Source organism: Caloenas nicobarica, chromosome 3 (assembly GCF_036013445.1).
Source record: "Caloenas nicobarica isolate bCalNic1 chromosome 3, bCalNic1.hap1, whole genome shotgun sequence".
Classification (NCBI taxonomy): domain Eukaryota; kingdom Metazoa; phylum Chordata; class Aves; order Columbiformes; family Columbidae; genus Caloenas; species Caloenas nicobarica.
In genome coordinates, this window is record NC_088247.1 from 113,401,000 (window position 1) to 113,417,688 (window position 16,689).

General features: G+C 45.7%; 1 protein-coding gene across 4 annotated transcripts in view; it reads left to right on the forward strand.

Moving 5' to 3' along the window:
- Positions 1–14,611, forward strand: part of MEIS1 (Meis homeobox 1) — a 109,640-nt gene extending 95,029 nt beyond the window's left edge. For 2 of the 4 annotated variants that reach the window (XM_065630599.1, XM_065630601.1), the window contains 4 exons: positions 8,511–8,569; positions 10,176–10,265; positions 10,524–10,619; positions 13,104–13,183. In XM_065630599.1, coding sequence (XP_065486671.1) covers positions 8,511–8,569; positions 10,176–10,265; positions 10,524–10,582 — 208 coding nt within the window. In that variant the 3' untranslated portion in view covers positions 10,583–10,619; positions 13,104–13,183. Of the gene's footprint in view, positions 1–8,510; positions 8,570–10,175; positions 10,266–10,523; positions 10,620–13,103 lie in introns of all 4 variants that reach the window. The other 2 variants (XM_065630597.1, XM_065630598.1) reach the window with 1 other exon arrangement.
- The last annotated feature ends 2,078 nt before the right edge of the window (positions 14,612–16,689 follow it).

Consider the following 16,689-nt stretch of genomic DNA (forward strand, 5'->3'; position numbering starts at 1 on the left):
TGTGTTTCAGGTTGGCTGTGAGTCAGAGTTGTATCTTTTGTGGTTTCTGGAAAAAAAAAAAAAAAAAAAAAAAGAAACCAGTTTTGCAGGTGCCCACATCACACGAAATACACCAACGCGCTCATGTTTGCTGTCTCGGTAGTGGTAAGGAGGACGCAACCACAGGAATCACAGCTTCCCTCCTCCGTCCTGAACCGATGTGTCGGGGTGTAGACCAGAGCGATGTCAAAGCCTATTTCGCATACAAATCACAAGTCCCATATAGATGTTCATTATGTTTTCTCTTTGGGAGCTCTGGCGGTGTTTTCTCCCAAAGGCACTTGTCAAGGCTTTCGGTTTGGCCACCCTGGGTTCGTTTCTCCATGTCCTGCAGGAGGAATGGTGTGCAGTGACAGGGTACGGAGTTGCTCCAAACTCCTTAAGTGGCCTTCTGGAGATGAGGAGGGTGAGGAGATCCATCCAGGAGCACAGACATGGCATTTCTCATATCCTTCAGTGAGCAGGAGCATGCTTAAACCAGTGCCAGATGTGGGAGCAGCCTCTCTGGTTTCGCTTGGGCTGGAGGACCATGCACAGCTTCCAGCTCCCATGCTGTGTGCATTGTAGGTAGGAGTGAACACGAGAAAACTGTTTGGACAAGGCTCCCAACTTGATGTATGGAAAAAGCCTTGGACCTCAAAGGAGGAACTCCTGTGTTTAGACCACTTGTGCAGCAGGAGAAAGCTGGGAGATCGTACGGGCACCTCTCACAAACGCTACATTCCCTTAAATAAGAGGTTATGCTGGATTGACAGAGGACAAGGAAGTTGCTGGAAGAGAAAGGAGTGTTTTCAAAGAAGTAGCGAGTATTTCGCTATCAGTTCTCACCCATTCCCAGTGTAAACCCTGCCATGGCGTGGGACTTGGGTTGTTGATTTGAAGCGATCTTCTGAAGACAAGCCGCTGGGTTGCCCTGATGGCGTGCACCAGAGCAGGACCTGAGTTACAAAGTCCAGACATGCTCTCCTGAAGGTTCAGGTGGAAAGTTGAGAGTCAGAACCCCCTCAGTCTTGGAGAAAACCCCGATCCAGGAGATGTGTGTCGCAGTCTGGGCTGCTCTCAAAGCTCGTGGAGAGATCGTGCACCCTCTGCCGTGAGCCTTTGGGAGGTCCTGGGGTTTGTGGCGTCTGGTTTTGTCTGCACATCGAAGCACGTACATCTCTGTCCCAGCAAAGACAGTGCACTGGATGCTGCTGAGATGAATCGCTCTGCAGATCTGCAGTGGAAAAACAACTACGCAGCGTCAGTCCTTGGGCATTTTTGTGGGAGGCAAGATTTTGGCTGGTAGTGTGTTGCGTACCCAACTGCAGTGTTGTTTTGGGGTCCAGGCGGGAGTTAGAGCAGCCTTTAAGTGCTGCTCTACTAGATGAATCCTTGCCATATTCCTTAAAGGCTAATTGTGGCACACGGAGATCAGCGGAGTACAGCTGCGCTGGGATTTGGGAGCAGGGAAGAGACGGGAGGTCAGCTCCGCTGGCGCTTTGCCATGTAAAGATTTCCCCTTACATCATCTGGCTGCCGAGGGCGAGTTTACATCTGCTTTAAACCCCCGGGGAATTGCGGTGTCAGGGAATGAGGTTGCTGCGAGCCCTCCCTGGCACAGGCGAGACCGCCGGCACGGCCTCTGCTCCGGCTCCCTGGCATCGGCGGGGAGACGTCTGGGTGCTGGACCCGGATTTTCACCAGAAACTTTCCATGTCGGCTGGGCTTTTTGGAGGACTGAGTGGGATTTGTGGATGGGAGGGGAGGGGGAGAAGGAGGAGAGCATACCAGAAAGGCCAGCAGCAGCTGGGCTGTGATGTGGGAGGGCACCGGAGATGGGCAGAGCAGGGAGGAGCATCTTCAGGGAGCCCTTCCCCAGGCACGTTGGCTCTTCACTCCTCCCTAGCAAGTCCCTCCCTTGTTTATCATTCAACACTAGCTGAATAAATACAAATAGGCTTTAGTTCCATCCTGCTAGGGAACAGGAAAAATTGTGCAAGATGGGAAAAGTGTTCCCAGCTTTCTTCTAGAAAGACCGATGGAGCAGCCACCAGCTGTGTTTCCTCTGCAGAGATGGGTCTAGGGGAGTGTTTGGGCCAGGGAGAGAGTGGGGCCAGGAGCTCATGGGTCATACCTCGATGGAAAGCTATCAGCCGTACCTTCTGCACCGACAGCACGAGCTACCTCCGGGCTCACTGCCACCCCGAGGCGGTCACTGAAGCTGCGTGGTGTCCCATGGGGCTGGCAGCAGGGTGCTCCACCAAATCTGGTCTGTTTATTTGGAGGCAGGAGGCATCCCGTGGTGATTTAAGAAGAACGCACGGCATGGAGCGGGAGGGGAAGCGAGGCTTAAGAGGTTGGGAGAAGAGCAAGCACAGGAGGTGGCCAAAGGTGGAGCTGGCGCACATTGGGCCGGCCGAATGTAGGGCATAGCCGGCTCTCTTACAAGGAGCGCATACCTGATCCCATCTCTCTGCTTTCTATTTTTGCACTCGATATGCTTGTTACATTAGCAGGGCTGGCTTGCGAGAGATTCAATAGCACTCTTGCGCTTTAAAGCAACTTTTCTGAATGCACAACATGAATCCATCGGTGGGGTCACATAGTAATGCTTGAAGTCAGATGCTATTTTTAAAACTAAATTGCAGAACCACACATGGCTTTCATTAGTGCTTTACATCAAATTTGTCAGCTAATTAGTGGTTTTTCATCACTAGTTTTTGCATAGTATTTTATTTGTTCACTCTTCAATATTGTCTTGCAACACCCCCAGCCTTATATACAGTTCCTGGTGCTGGTGCTGCCAGTGGAGGAGGGAGGGAGAGGAAAGGAGAACTTTCAGGAGACCTTCCCCACCCCCTGATGGATGGGCTCCCTGCATTTGGAGTATATGCCAATATTACGCGTCTGGAGTGGGCGGTTAGCAGCCCGTGTACTCTCTTCCCTCCCTACCTCTATTTAGTGTTGTAAATGATGTATTGCAGTCCTGAACTGTCTTCGGTTCGAAGGAGGAGGAGAAACCAAGAAAAGTTGCCAAACATGACTTCATGAGGTTTGACTTTAAATTGAACAAAGTTTCTTGAGTGTCTTGGATTTTTTTTTTTCTTTACAAATAAAGGGAGTACAGAGAGCATGGATTGCTAATGACTGGTAGTTACGGATCATTAAGCACACTAACTGACTTCAGGATCAGAACTTTCTAATAATGGCAGTAAGCACTCTTTTAACATTTATTTCTCATTTTAGGGACACACAGATGCGATTACCATTCACAAGCCTGCAGTTATTTTATTCTGTTCATAATTAGAGAGGGAGCTTGCTATTTTTAAGGCTGTTTTTAAAACATTTTAAAGTATTCAGTGAAATAATTTCCAGGGTTTTTTCTTTTCTTTAACTGACTCCTTTAAAAAGGTCTGGAAAACAAATACACAGGAAAAAAAAATGAAAATATGTTAAAGTAAGGAATAAAGCAGTTACTGAAGTGTAATAATCCCAGTTTATAGCACACTTTCCATTTAAATTGTTTTTATTAGAGATAAACCTGTTAAGCGTTGAGGAATTAAGTGCTGAATAGAGAAGGTTGTTTTGCTGCTGTATAAATGAAAGATCCCAGTATGCAGAAAAGAGTACGGCTAGTTTTACAAGTGAATTATTTGCCAGTTTGAAGGGCTCTGGTTACTTTGGGATCTGTTATAAAAAAATGATGATTTGTTTGTTGTCAAGAGGGACACTGTTTTTTTCAGAGGGGCAGGAGAGATTTTAGCACTGAGGTTTGTAGGTGCTGTGGGGTTTCTCATTGTTCTTACGCCTGGTTTGCTAGAAGGAGCTCAAGGAGAAAATGAGGCAGAGTGATTTTGGGGAATTTCTTGGCACTGCTAGTGATACACGGACTTCTGGCATGTGGCGCTTTGGGGCGATATTCAGAAGGAGCAGCCTGCAACTCCAACTATCAGAAGTCAGTAATGGTGTGAAACTCTCCTCATTTGGGAGGGCTGGGGGGAGAGGAAAATTCAATATACCGCAAAGTCTTAGCATCTTCTTTCAGACAGCTGGTCCTGGAAAATTTCATTCAAAGACCACAAATTGGAAGTCCCCACAATCGCTCTGGTGATTCTTGAGCAAAGGTGACTTTGGAAATTTGTGACAGCGGAGGAAGGTCTTGTTTTATTCACTCAACAGAAGTGAAATACAAGGGGAAGGGAGAAAGAACAGATCTGTGCAGAAAATGTCACTCAGGCTGTAACCTGAGCCGTAGCGAACTGTGCCTTTCGGAGCGTTTGGTGACCCTCCGAAAATCCTTGCTCTCTGGCTGCTATTATTGTAGCCAATTTCCAAATAAAATAAGTCTTTTGTCATCACCAGCCATGCTGCCTCTCGCTGAGAAGAAACAAAACTTGTGCCTGGCAGCCAGGGCGGCCAAGCTGAAGGTCAGAGTGCAGAGGCGGATTGCTGCATCCCCGGGGCCGGGGCTGGATCTCACCCGTGGGACCGGCGACCGGCGTGCACCGACCCGGGGGACAGCCAGTGACCTCTGGAGACACACCCCGGGCAACAAGCCTAAGAGAAAACATCCTAGTAAAATGCAAATTGGAGAAAAAGAGGGTTTCCTCGTCCTCTTCGGGAGTTACGCAGGTGGATTAGCTGGGGTTTTTTCTTGCTTTTTTGGGACACAGTGGAAAGCGCAATCTCATGTATCCAAAAGGGCAAGGAAAAGTTAACTTGGAAAAAATAATAAATACTTTAAACTTCTGTGTTTGCCCAACTGTTCAAATGTTTCCTCCGTGCCAGGTCCTTCCCCTTGCAGAAAAGAAAAGAAAGGAAAGGAAAGGAAAGGAAAGGAAAGGAAAGGAAAGGAAAGGAAAGGAAAAGAAAAGAAAAGAGAAGAAAAAGAAAAGAAAAGAAAAGAAAAGAAAAGAAAAGAAAAGAAAAGAAAAGAAAAGAAAAGAAAAGAAAAGAAAAGAAAAGAAAAGAAAAGAAGAAAAGAAGAAAACAAAAGATAAACAGCAACCTAAAGCATCTTTTTGCAGATTTCTCAGCTCTCCTTGGGCAGGGAGATGGGTACAACTTGTACACTGAGGGATCTCATGTTGTTTGTGCTGCTGTTGATTCTGCTCTTTGGGGGAAAACAAAAACAAAGCAAAAAACCCCTTCCATATCAAAGCAAAGGTACTAGTGCATAGAGCACTGGTATGGGGAAAAATACTTTCCGCAAGCCATTGAGCCTGTGCAGGTCTTTACTCACACAGGTAAGGTTATGTGGCCATCTTAATCATTAACTTAAGTTTTATACTGAGTCGTAGTCTGACAATTTGAGTAGCACTTAATATGCAAATTTCTGGTTTAGGTCCTGATTCCTCTGAACTTTTGAAAATAAGGGTGATTCAGGGTTTCTTTCTCTTGAAATAGGTGAATGTGAACACGTGGGAAAAGAGGCAGTAAGATTTTTCCTGTTAGCTTTTCTCTTCCATGATTTTTGCTGGTGGTACGTCAGCCTAGCACTTCGGAAATTCAAAGAGCAATCAAAAGATCTTGGCCCTTCTATCAAAGAAAAAAACAGAGAGTATGAGGAAATTGTCCCCCCATGCCTGTATATTTCTGCAGCAACAGCTGATTCGCAATTTTGCTTGCAAGGAGCTCTCAAATGTGATTTACAAATGTAACAGCACTGCACTGTGCTCTCTCAAGGCAAGCCACATTAATAGTTTTAATCTGATGGGTTCTTAGGAATTCCAGGTTTGGGGTGCAGGAAGAAACTTTAAAGTGAATACTTTTTTTTTTTTTTAATGCATAGTGGTTTGGAGTCTACTATAATGCAAAGTAAAGCGTTCTGTTACAAAGGCAGGGAGGATGGGACAGAAGGTTAAAGGGCATCCTGGAAACAAACAGCTGGACCAGTTTATTTAAACAGATACAAGGATGGGGAGCTGACCTCCGTTTGACTTCTAGTGGGAGGAGCGAGAATGTCATTTTATTACTTTACCCAGAAGGAAAATGTTCTTGCGTCTGAATTCCCCCTGAAGACATCCAAACACTGGGCTGTTTGGCAGAATCGCTACTTATAGAAAATACTTATATGAACGCGTAGGAAGAAGATAACTGCTAAGTACCTCTGTGTAAAATGTTCTTAAAGCAGACATCCCAAGTGGTAGCGTGGGGCAAACAGGTGAGAATATGTTTTACTGTAGGCCCATCTTGTGGATAATTATTGGTAAACTCTAGCTATATCGTTTGTTATTATGAGACTGCCCTTCTTATTAAAAGTGCTTTTAGTTTGGAGGAGAAGGAAGAGAAGGGTGTGAAGTTGGGGTGCGCGTGCTTAATTTTGCTCAAGGTTTCTTTGGGGTAAAAGCTGTCGGCAAATGAAGGTTTCGGTGACCAGCCAATCTCACGGCTTACGCAAAATGTCTGAAAATACAAATAAGAAATGCCTTCCTGCCACACTAACGGGTCCTGGCAATTGGGCAGGAGAATGATGGAATAAACACAGCAAGATCCTGCCAGGCTTGCAGAAAGAAATGGCTGGAGCACCGGGGTTTTGTGGTGTTGTTTTACTTAGGAGAGTTACTGTGAAAATTGTTTTCTGCAAATGCAGATTACAGATATTAAACAATTTTCTAATTGGTCATGGAGCTAAGGCAGCTAATGGGGGGAAAAAGCAGATTTTTTTTAATTGCTTATTTCACATGGTCTTTGTGCTACACCTGTGCTTATAATGAGAAAGGAGAATTAGTCTAACCTTCTGCTCACATGATTCTAATTTTCATGGTTTGTACAAGATAATGATAAACTGATTTGCAACACTGTTTGCTGGAGTTAAGGCGGGGGTTTTTTTTTGGAAATGTGTGCAAAAATTGATCCAATACTGTTGCTGACAAAACATGACCTAGTTCAGATGTAACATTTCCAGATCGGCGCCTGGAACTGGTGCCTTTGAGCCCATTTTGTTGAGACAGGTTAGATTAGGACTCAACGTCTCGATGAATTTTTGCAAGAGTTTAGGGAGTGGGGGGGTCAGTTGGGAATGGGAGATAGGAGGGGACCAAAATCTCTGTGCTGGTCTTTGATGAGGGCAAAACAAACAGCACAGGGTGGTGCTTTGCGATTCTTCTCCTCACCGGTGTAAGGGAAGGGTGGGCAGAGCTGATTCCCGCAGGAATGTCCTGGTGGCTTTATCTCCATGGTAGGAGAGCTCCTGCTAAGCTACCCCAAGCAAAGGCAACAAAACCAAGCCCGGCGTAGCCCTTTGTAGACTTTCCCATTGCGTTTCACAAGCATGGTGTGGTTATACATGTGCTCGCACTTCTTCCTTTACTTGTAAATATTACATGTGCTCACACTTCTTCCTTTACTTGTAAATATTAAGGCATACGTGGTTTTATTATTGTTTTTCTCTCTCGTAAAGAATGTAAAGTCTGTTTATGAGGCTTTGCCATGATTAAATCTTCATGGAGATGTTTTCCAAATGGTTTTTAACTAAGCTTTTTGATGAGTGAAACCGCAAGAGTTCTTCTAACACTCTTCGGACAGCTTCCCAGCCATGGTTTCGAGCCTCCTGATTGCAACGCCACGAGGACCGGGGCACTTGCGATGCCTCTCCTTCTGTTTTGCTCCGAATTATTTTGAATATTCCTTTCCCAAATAAACATTGCAAAACTGAGGCGAAGAGCTGCAAAAACGCAAAGAGTAATGTTGCAGATGGCTCTTTTTAAAAACGACTGTACCTTTTTTTTTTTTCTTTCCGAAGATCTGCTTTTCATTGTTTGAGGGGAATTTTCGGTAGTCCAGTAATTACAGTTTAACAAGATGTTTGCTGTAAATGGTCAGGCCTAGCTGGAGAAAACAGGATTATAAATTCAATTACTGTAAAGCTATGACCTCGCCTTGACCTCTCAGACTTTGCATAAAGAGAGGGGGGGGAAAGCCCACCAAGAAATGGCTACGAGGAATGCAGGGCTCTGAAGTCCCCAGCAGTGTGACTTAGCGGTGATAAAACTCCAGACGTTCCCTCATTTGATGGGGTTCTGCCATCACAGTTCATTATCTTAATAGTGGGCATTAAAAGGGAATTAGGTTTGCAAGAGGTAGGGGCAGGTTTTGATAAAAAAAAAAAAGGGAAAAAGAAGTCAGAGGACATAAGGCAGAAATGGGACTAATGAGGGGGAGGGAGCAGATGCCCTCATGAGCATCTCACCAGCTTCACCCTTTTTTTCCTGTCTCATTCTGAACTGAGAAGAGTGTTGCCAGTATTGTTTCCTGAAAACTCCGCTAATTCCCCCATGAAAAGATGAAATGGAAGTGTCCGACTGTGGCAAAAAGCAGGCAAACATAAATCAGCTCAGAAACCCCAAGCTCGTGCTCTCAAAGGTCATCGGGGTTAGAGGTTTTGCAGTATTTGCATCCCCACGCAGTCTGATGGAGAGCACCACGGCGGGGATGGGTGGAAGTCATCCCCTTCGATAACCGTTTGCTTTCCTCTTTTTTTCTTGCAGGTTTATTAATGCTAGAAGAAGAATAGTTCAGCCCATGATAGACCAGTCCAATCGAGCAGGTAAGTCCCCTATAGTAACTATATTCAAGTCACAGAGGCATAAACCATCCTCACGCCATTCACCGGGAGGTCCATTACGTGGTAAATAAACGAGAAATGAATGCTGGGAGTGATTGACAATTAAAATACGACCAGCTTTGTTTCATTACAACCCTAATCATTTTAACATTATTAAAATATTGGGTGGCAAAAAAGACATTGAAAATTTAAAAAAAAGAAACTCAAATGACCCGCTCCGTGACCGGACTTTCTCAACACATTTGGAATTGAAGTTATTTTTATTTTATTTAGTAGTTATTTTGAGTTTTCCTTCCCAGCTCTTTCTGCTCCTGTGACCACTCCCTGGTGCATGGCTTGGTGTGGAATTGCTGTAAACTTTATTACCTGTCAAAAGGGCAAAGGGGTCAGAATCGCTTGTGGGACTCAGTAAAGTTCAAAGACATTCAATGAGGTAGAGCTTTATGTGCTTTAATAACCCAAGGCAGCTTACTTCTGAAGCCAGCTTTTAATGTACAGTTAAAACCTCGAGTTCAGGTAGTGGTACTTGTATAAGCTCCCTTTGTCTCTTGTCTCTTCTTTTTAGTAGCTGTCTTTTGGGATCGCTGAGTGTTTGGAGTTTACTTCGGGGGGATTTATTATTTTTAAAAATGTTAAGTTTTCACATGCTGGTTCTGTCTGGGGTCTTGGCTCACAGCTCTGTGTGGGTATTTACCATCAAGGAATAGCCTGTTATTCACAATTGGTTTTGTTTTCCGAGTCTCGCTGCCAAACTATCCAAATTCGTCTTTGTCCAAGATACCTTTGGGCCATGCTTCCTCTTTGAGTACATTCGATTATTTTGTCATTAGAGGTAAATATCTGGCACGGATGTGTTCAGGTCCTGCTCTTAGAAAGGCACACAGGCGTAATTTAACACACTGCGATTTCAGTGTGACTATTCCAGCCATAAAATCCAGCTCCTATACAGGTCTTTGCATTGACGTCAGCAGCGGCAGCAGCTGGAGCCGGGGCTCCTCGTGTCTTGAGATTTTGGATCACTAACTTCATTTCCAAACTCGCAGGAGGAAATCAAGCCAAAACTAAGCAAGCTTGTTAGCCCGGCCACTAAATTTGAGAAGTAGATGTTTTTAATCTTCCAGTACTTAGAAGGGGCTTATAAGAAAGATGGGGACAGACTTCTTAGCAGGGCCTTTTATGACAGTACAAGGAGTGATGGTTTTAAACTAAAGTAGGGAAGATTCAGGCCAGACATGAAGAAGAAATTTTCTACACTGAGGGTGGTGAAACACTGGCCCAGGTCGCCCAGAGAGGTGGTGGATGCCCCATCCCTGGAGACATCCCAGGCCAGGCTGGACGGGGCTCTGAGCAACCTGAGCTGGTGAAGATGTCCCTGCTCATGGCAGGGGTGGCACTGGGTGAGCTTTGAAGGTCCCTTCCAACCCAAACTATTCTGTGATTCTGTGATTCTACGATTCCTTCTTTTTAGAGCCAGGATCGATAGTTGTTTTGTGCAGTCCGTGGGTGGGGGGGTTGTGTCTTGATGCCATGAAGAAGAGGTGACCCATTTGGCTGTCGCTAAAGAGCAAAATGTTCTGCACTTTTCCAGTAAGTCAAGGAACACCCTATAACCCTGACGGGCAGCCGATGGGAGGTTTCGTGATGGACGGCCAGCAGCACATGGGCATCCGAGCGCCAGGTAAGCCCCACCGATGGGTGACCTCGGTCGCGCCACCACAGGTAACCGCACCTCTTGCCCTCCGCCGTCGCCTCAGCTGCCTGCCTTGCCTTGCCTGTCCTCTGCCCGCCTTCAGCACCGCCCAGGAGAACCAGGCATCTTCTCGCTCGAGTGGTCCTGGACCCTCTGCTGTGCTTGTGTTTTGGAAAGGGGCTTTTGGCACTATCTGTTGACTTTGCTCATTCTCTGGCATCTTCTTGGATTTTTATCTCCCTCTAGGACCTATGAGTGGAATGGGCATGAATATGGGCATGGAGGGGCAGTGGCACTACATGTAACCTTCACCTAGGTAACCAATGGCAAAGCCAGGGGGAAGTAAGTACAAACGGGGTCTTTGTTCTCACTTTGTCCCAGGGATATTTGTCTCCTTGCATTTCCCTATGTTCTCCCTGCCCATAGCCTCATGCTTGTTCCTTCCTTTCCATCCATCCATCCTACGCCTGGGCTCCTTCGGGTTTCTCTCTCTCCGGTTCAGCTCAAGCTTTCCAAGCTCCCAAACCCCCCGTGCGTGCGTGCGCCGTACATTGACGCCGCCGTACATCGACGCCGCCATACATTGATGCTATTATCCATCCCCGAGCACATGACAAAACAAGAAGCAGCCGGGGAGGTGGGGGAGCCCGTCGTCTTGGCAACAGACTGATTTGCAAAATGTAAGCGGTCTGCAGCAGCACAGGGAGAGGAAAGAGCATGTCCCCAAAGTGTCATAAATCTGTCTAACCGCAGTTGATGCATGAGTTACATTTCTCCCGCTAACCTGCAAGACACCAAAAAAGCCAAACAGAGACTTCTCGTAGGTAAAAAAAAAATAAATAAGTAAACGGCAGCTTCACTTAGTTGCGTTTTGGAAGGCGGTGGATGAAACTTTGATTTTTTTTTTTAATGTGTTTTTTTTTCAAGTTTATTTCTCTTTGTCTGTCCATCATAATGGGATTACGTGTGGCAAAGGAAAAAGAGAGAATACAAAATAGAGGTGTGCGCAGCAGGCTATGGAGCTTAGCCCAGGCTAATTGACTATATCCAAATTAAGTATGCCATCACTTGCAGTGTGACAAATGGATTTGACTTATTCAGTATACAAAAATAGAGATCATTAATGCAATCTTCAGTGGCAGGCCTCGTGAAGAAAGCCTCGAAAAACTGTCCCAGTTTTTTTTTTTTTCTCCCTCTTGTCTTTTTGTAAGGGAAATATATTATACAAATCTTTATTTTTTTGGTTTGTTTTTTTAAAGAGTAAAGCAGTTTGAAACATATCAAGGCACATGTTTAAATGGTGCCTGATTCTGCTCCTGTTGGTCTCTTTCTGGAGTTCAAAGCAGTTATTTTGGCATCTTTGTTGTGCCCCCAGCCTAAATTAACATAGGGCTTGAAGTTACCCAGGCCAAGTGTATTTCATAGTCGTCTTCTCTGGGCACAAGTCAAAACTAAGTTTTAACAATTAGCTGTGAAAACATTCCTCTGAGCTTGGGAATGCAACAGCCTTATTACCTCATCATGGAAATTTCTAGCTTAGTTAATTTAAATATTGTTTCTTAGTTTCTGGGTCAATTAAATTTAAATGATGTATTTTATGCTTCGTGACCAATTAAATTAATAGGTTATTACAAAAAATATTATCATCTTTTTTGATTAAAGAGCTGTGAGTACAGTATATTTTATAAGCAATTTTCATTAGTTCAAAACTGTTCCTTTAGGCTAGATTAAGCAGCTATTCATTGCTAGAGCCTTGAGACCTGATTCCAAGGTGTTCGGCGCATTCACAGTGCGCTCTTACTTAGAACTAAAGCCAATTGAACCTACTTAGCAATAGCGTATGCCTTTCACCCTTGATGATTATGGAGCTTATAGCTCTCCGAAACAATACACCTGTCAGTTCCCATCAGCTACAGCAATCCAAGCAGAAGGCAGAGGCCCACGGAAAGCAGGAGGTTTTATTGTTTTAGGTCCAATTTTTTACTTATTGTTCTCCCAAACCCACTCAAAGGTTGACTGAGTTGCGCGTCTGATTTTTTTGGACAGAAGTGAGCAGGGGGAGAGAATTAATTGATAATTGTTATTGATTATATATTTTTTTTATGTGTTTAAAAATACAGGTTTGATGTAACAGTTGTCCTTAGTAATCCTATCAATTTCGGCTTCGTATAAGGCCTTTGTTCAGCGATGTATGTGCTTGCTGTATAGTGGCCGTTTGAATGGCACAAATACTTGGGACAGATTCCAAGTGATTGGGCTCAAGAGCTAAATAAAGGTTGATAAACCTTGATGCAGATTTAACCCATCTCTCCTCCCAGGCCCCTCATTAACCACTATGGATCCCCAGCACATTTTTACAAGCTGGGAGACAGAGGCGAGTAGCTGGAGCCAAGCCACAGGGGATGGAGCCCACCTGAGAGCCCTTGGAGGGCTTCTCCAGCTTGGTGCCACCACCCCGTGCGACTGTAGTCGTCATCGGGCTGGCTCTGCCTCCAGCACGCTTCCAGATTGGAAACATCTCCATCACATATGTTCCTCACCATAAAAGCAGAAAGTGGTTTTATCTCCCAAAACTCTGTATTTGGAAGGGGGAGGATGTTCTTGGGTTTGTTTGGAGTTTTTTTGACCTGGCAATCATCCCTGTTGCCATCGTTGTGAGTCCAGACGTGGGCTTGGATCCCACAAAGGCAAACGCACTCAGGCGCCCATGACTCCACGGTCACCTTTGGCTCGAGCCCGTCCTTCCCGTGCCCGAGCTGAGGAGCTTCGCGGCCCCATGTCGGTAGCTGGTCCCCACCACTCACCACTACCTCTTTCTCTCCACAGGGCTGCAAAGTATGCCAGGGGATTATGTGTCTCGGGGTAGTCCAATGGGTATGAATATGGGACAGCCAAGCTATACCCCACCCCAGATGCCCCCCCATCCTGCTCAGCTGCGTCATGGCCCCCCCATGCATACCTACATTCCTGGACACCCTCACCACCCAGCGATGATGATGCATGGAGGACCACCCCACCCTGGAATGCCCATGTCAGCATCAAGCCCCACAATGCTTCATACCGGCGAGCCGGCAGTGAGCGGACAAGTGATGGACATTCATGCTCAGTAGCTTAAGGGAAATACGCACTGTCTGCAGCGACGGTAGATTTCAAACATTGTCTTTCTGCAATGACTATGGAGTTCTTGGCGTCAACTTTGGACCAAGGGACGTTCCGATTCTTCACGGGGACCCTGAAAAGCAGGAGAACACCAACCGAAGTCAGCTTCTGGGGACATGCTAAATACCTATATAAGACATTAAGAGAACAAAGAGTGAAATATTGTAAAATGCTATTATACTGTTATCCATATTACGTTGTTTCTTATAGATTTTTTAAAAAAAATGTGAAATTTTTCCACACTATGTGTGTTGTTTCCATAGCTCTTCACTTCCTCCAGAAGCCTCCTTACATTTAAAAAAGAAGCCTTACACTTACCCTGCAAATGACAGAAAGGGCTTATTTGCAGGATTTTTAGAGCATTAAAATAACTATGTCAGGCAGAAGAATCTTTCTTCTATCCTAGGATTTCAGCCATGCACACTCTCTCTCTCCTCTCTCCTCCTCTCTCTGTCTTTCTTTCCTTTCTCTCCCTTTCTCCCCGTCTCTCTCCCTCTCTCTCTTTCTAGCCTGGGGCGTGAATTTGCATGTCTAATTCATTTACTCACCATATTTGAATTGGCCTGAACAGATGTAAATCGGGAAGGATGGGAAAAACTGCAGTCATCAACAATGATTAATCAGCTGTTGCAGGCAGTGTCTTAAGGAGACTGGTAGGAGGAAGCATGGAAACGGAAAGGCAGTGTATTTGAAGCCTAATTGTCACATCAGAGCATCCTTGTCCCCATGCAGCAACCACCACCTTGTACATCACTTCCTGTTTTATGCAGCTCGAAACATGGACTGAAGATTTATTTTTAATATGTTGACTTTCTTTCTGGGCAAGACATCGGTCATGTGTGCATTTTTTTTTCCATAGTCCCATCATGGAACATTTATGTATACATTGTAAATAAATTTTGTGCAAAAAGGACTGGAAAAATGATCTGTATTATTGCAATTTTTTGTAAAAGTAGCAGTTTGGTATGAGTTGGCATGCATACAGATTTACTAAGTGGGATAAGCTAATTATACTTTTGTTGTGGTTAAACAAATGCTTGTTGATAGCCTTTTTCTATCAAGAAACCAAGGAGCTAATTATTATTAATAATAATCATTGCACACTGAGTCTTAGAGTTTCTGATTGAAACAGTTTGGATTGTATAATAACTCAAAGCCCAGTTGTAGTAGTTTGAGTGCAGTAATGAAATCTGAATCTAAAATAAAAACAAATTATTTTTTGTCATGGTGACTCCATTGCTTGCAAAATTTGTTTCCTGTCCCCCTTCAGTATTTGTAGCCATTCCATCCCAAATTGGGAGCCGAGCAGCTACAAAATTCAGCTAGCTCCAAAAATGTGCCTATCATTTGCTATTTAAATATCAGCTTCATATTTAAAGAATGTAAAAGTTATGCTGTGCTGCGTAAAGAAACTTCCTTGGAACTTGCACTGTAAATTGTCAGGATGGGGACGGTTGCCTGTTAATAAATGTAATATCATAGGGCATTATCAGACAGAAACTTGTAAATAGTATTACCCTCTCCCACTAAATTGCACTGACAAATTTCTTTCTGGAGCTGAACGTGCTAAGGAAGGGGGAAAAGAAAACTGGGAAAACATTGCCCAGGCAATGCATATTTGTAAGTAAATGACGTGTTGGTGCGAGGGGCTGCAGGACCTCTGCAAGCGGAGGCTGGTGCAGGCCGTCCCCTCCTCATTAACCAATTTCCTCGCACAGCTGTACTTTCTGCGCCACAGCCAGCGAGTTAAATAGCACCGAACAGCCTGGGTAGGCTGTGATACCTTCTCATTTTCTTTCAATAAAATCGCAGGTATATATATATTAAAAAAAAAAAAGTTTCCTGGCGGTAGGAAAATTACACAAATATCTTAATTAAGGCAAAATCATGCAGCAGCCCCCCATCCCCTCCCAGGCCAGCCGGCACCCCCTGGCGGGTCCGTGTCCAGGGGATGCTGCAGGGGCAGTTGCCCCCGACCCGGGCTCCGGGTCCCCCCTTGAGGGTCCCCCATCGAGTGTCCGCCCCCGGCTGCGATGGGGCTGGACAGGAGGCGGGGGACGGGCAGGGCTGGGCAGGAGCGCAGGCAGGGCTAGGACAGGGTGCAGGCAGGATGCGGGCAGGGTGCAGGCAGAGCTGGGAAAGATGCAGGCTGGGCAGGGCTGGCGGCAGGCAGCGCAGACCTTTCGGAATTAAGCGAGCCACCAAAGTGGGGTGTTCCCTCCTTTCTGCCCGCAGCTTGGATCTCCTCCCCTTTCTTCTTTTTTTTTTTTTTTTTAAACTCTTGAGGTTTTTTTTTCCTTTTTTTTAATTTACAGGGCCGCCGTACTGCCAAAGAGGCTGCATCTCCCGGCTCCCGCTTTGTGAGCCCGGAATAATGACACTTTTCTGCCAAAACGTGAATGAACGGGGCTCGCTTTTTTGCTTTTTGGGGTTTTGTTTTGTGGTGTTTTTTTTTTTTTTTAAATATTTCTTGAAAGACAAAAACAAACCGCCTTCTCGCATGCGAGGGCACACGCGTCTTCCTCTTCGCAGCAGCAGAGAAGTGGGGCACAGACCTTCCTCCATCGGACCTTTTTTTTTGGAGGAGGGGGCAGATTTTAAATTAAACCCACTATTATATCCCAAGACATTTAATCAGCTGTAATTATAACACATTCAAAATGAAGAATATGCCTTGACAGTATTTTTATTGTTATTGTTCATCGCATGATGTTAGACAGCTTCAGAGGCACAGGAAAGAGAAGTAAACGGGTTACAAATAGGGAATTATCCCTCGTTTAGCATTAAAATTCATTTAGATAAAATTGCCACAAACATTTAAATGGGGAGATTAGTTCCCCCTCACGCCTTATTGCACTCTCTCAATGGCTCCGTTAAGAACATTTTACACGTTGGAAATTCCGCCTTTTCGGGCCGCTCGCTGTTTCCTAGCTACCCTCCTTTCACCGCACCGGGGGAGGCCGCCCGGGGGGGCCCAGGAGGGGCCGTCAGGCTGCGCCTCAGCGCTTCGCCCGGGCTCCTGGGGCTGCGCGCCCCGCCAGAGTGTGCGCGGCGCTGCGCGGCGCTGCGCGGGGGGCGGGCGGCGGAGTTTGGGAGCCGGCGGAGCGGGAGGGCGCGGTTCGCGGCCCCGCTGTCCTGCCGCTGCCCGCCGCGGAGGAGCAGCAGCAGGAGGAGGAGGAGGAGGAGGAGGAGGAGGAGGAAAGCCGGGTTCGACTGCCATCTCTTGGGGGCTCGGGAGAGTGCCGCGGGGGGC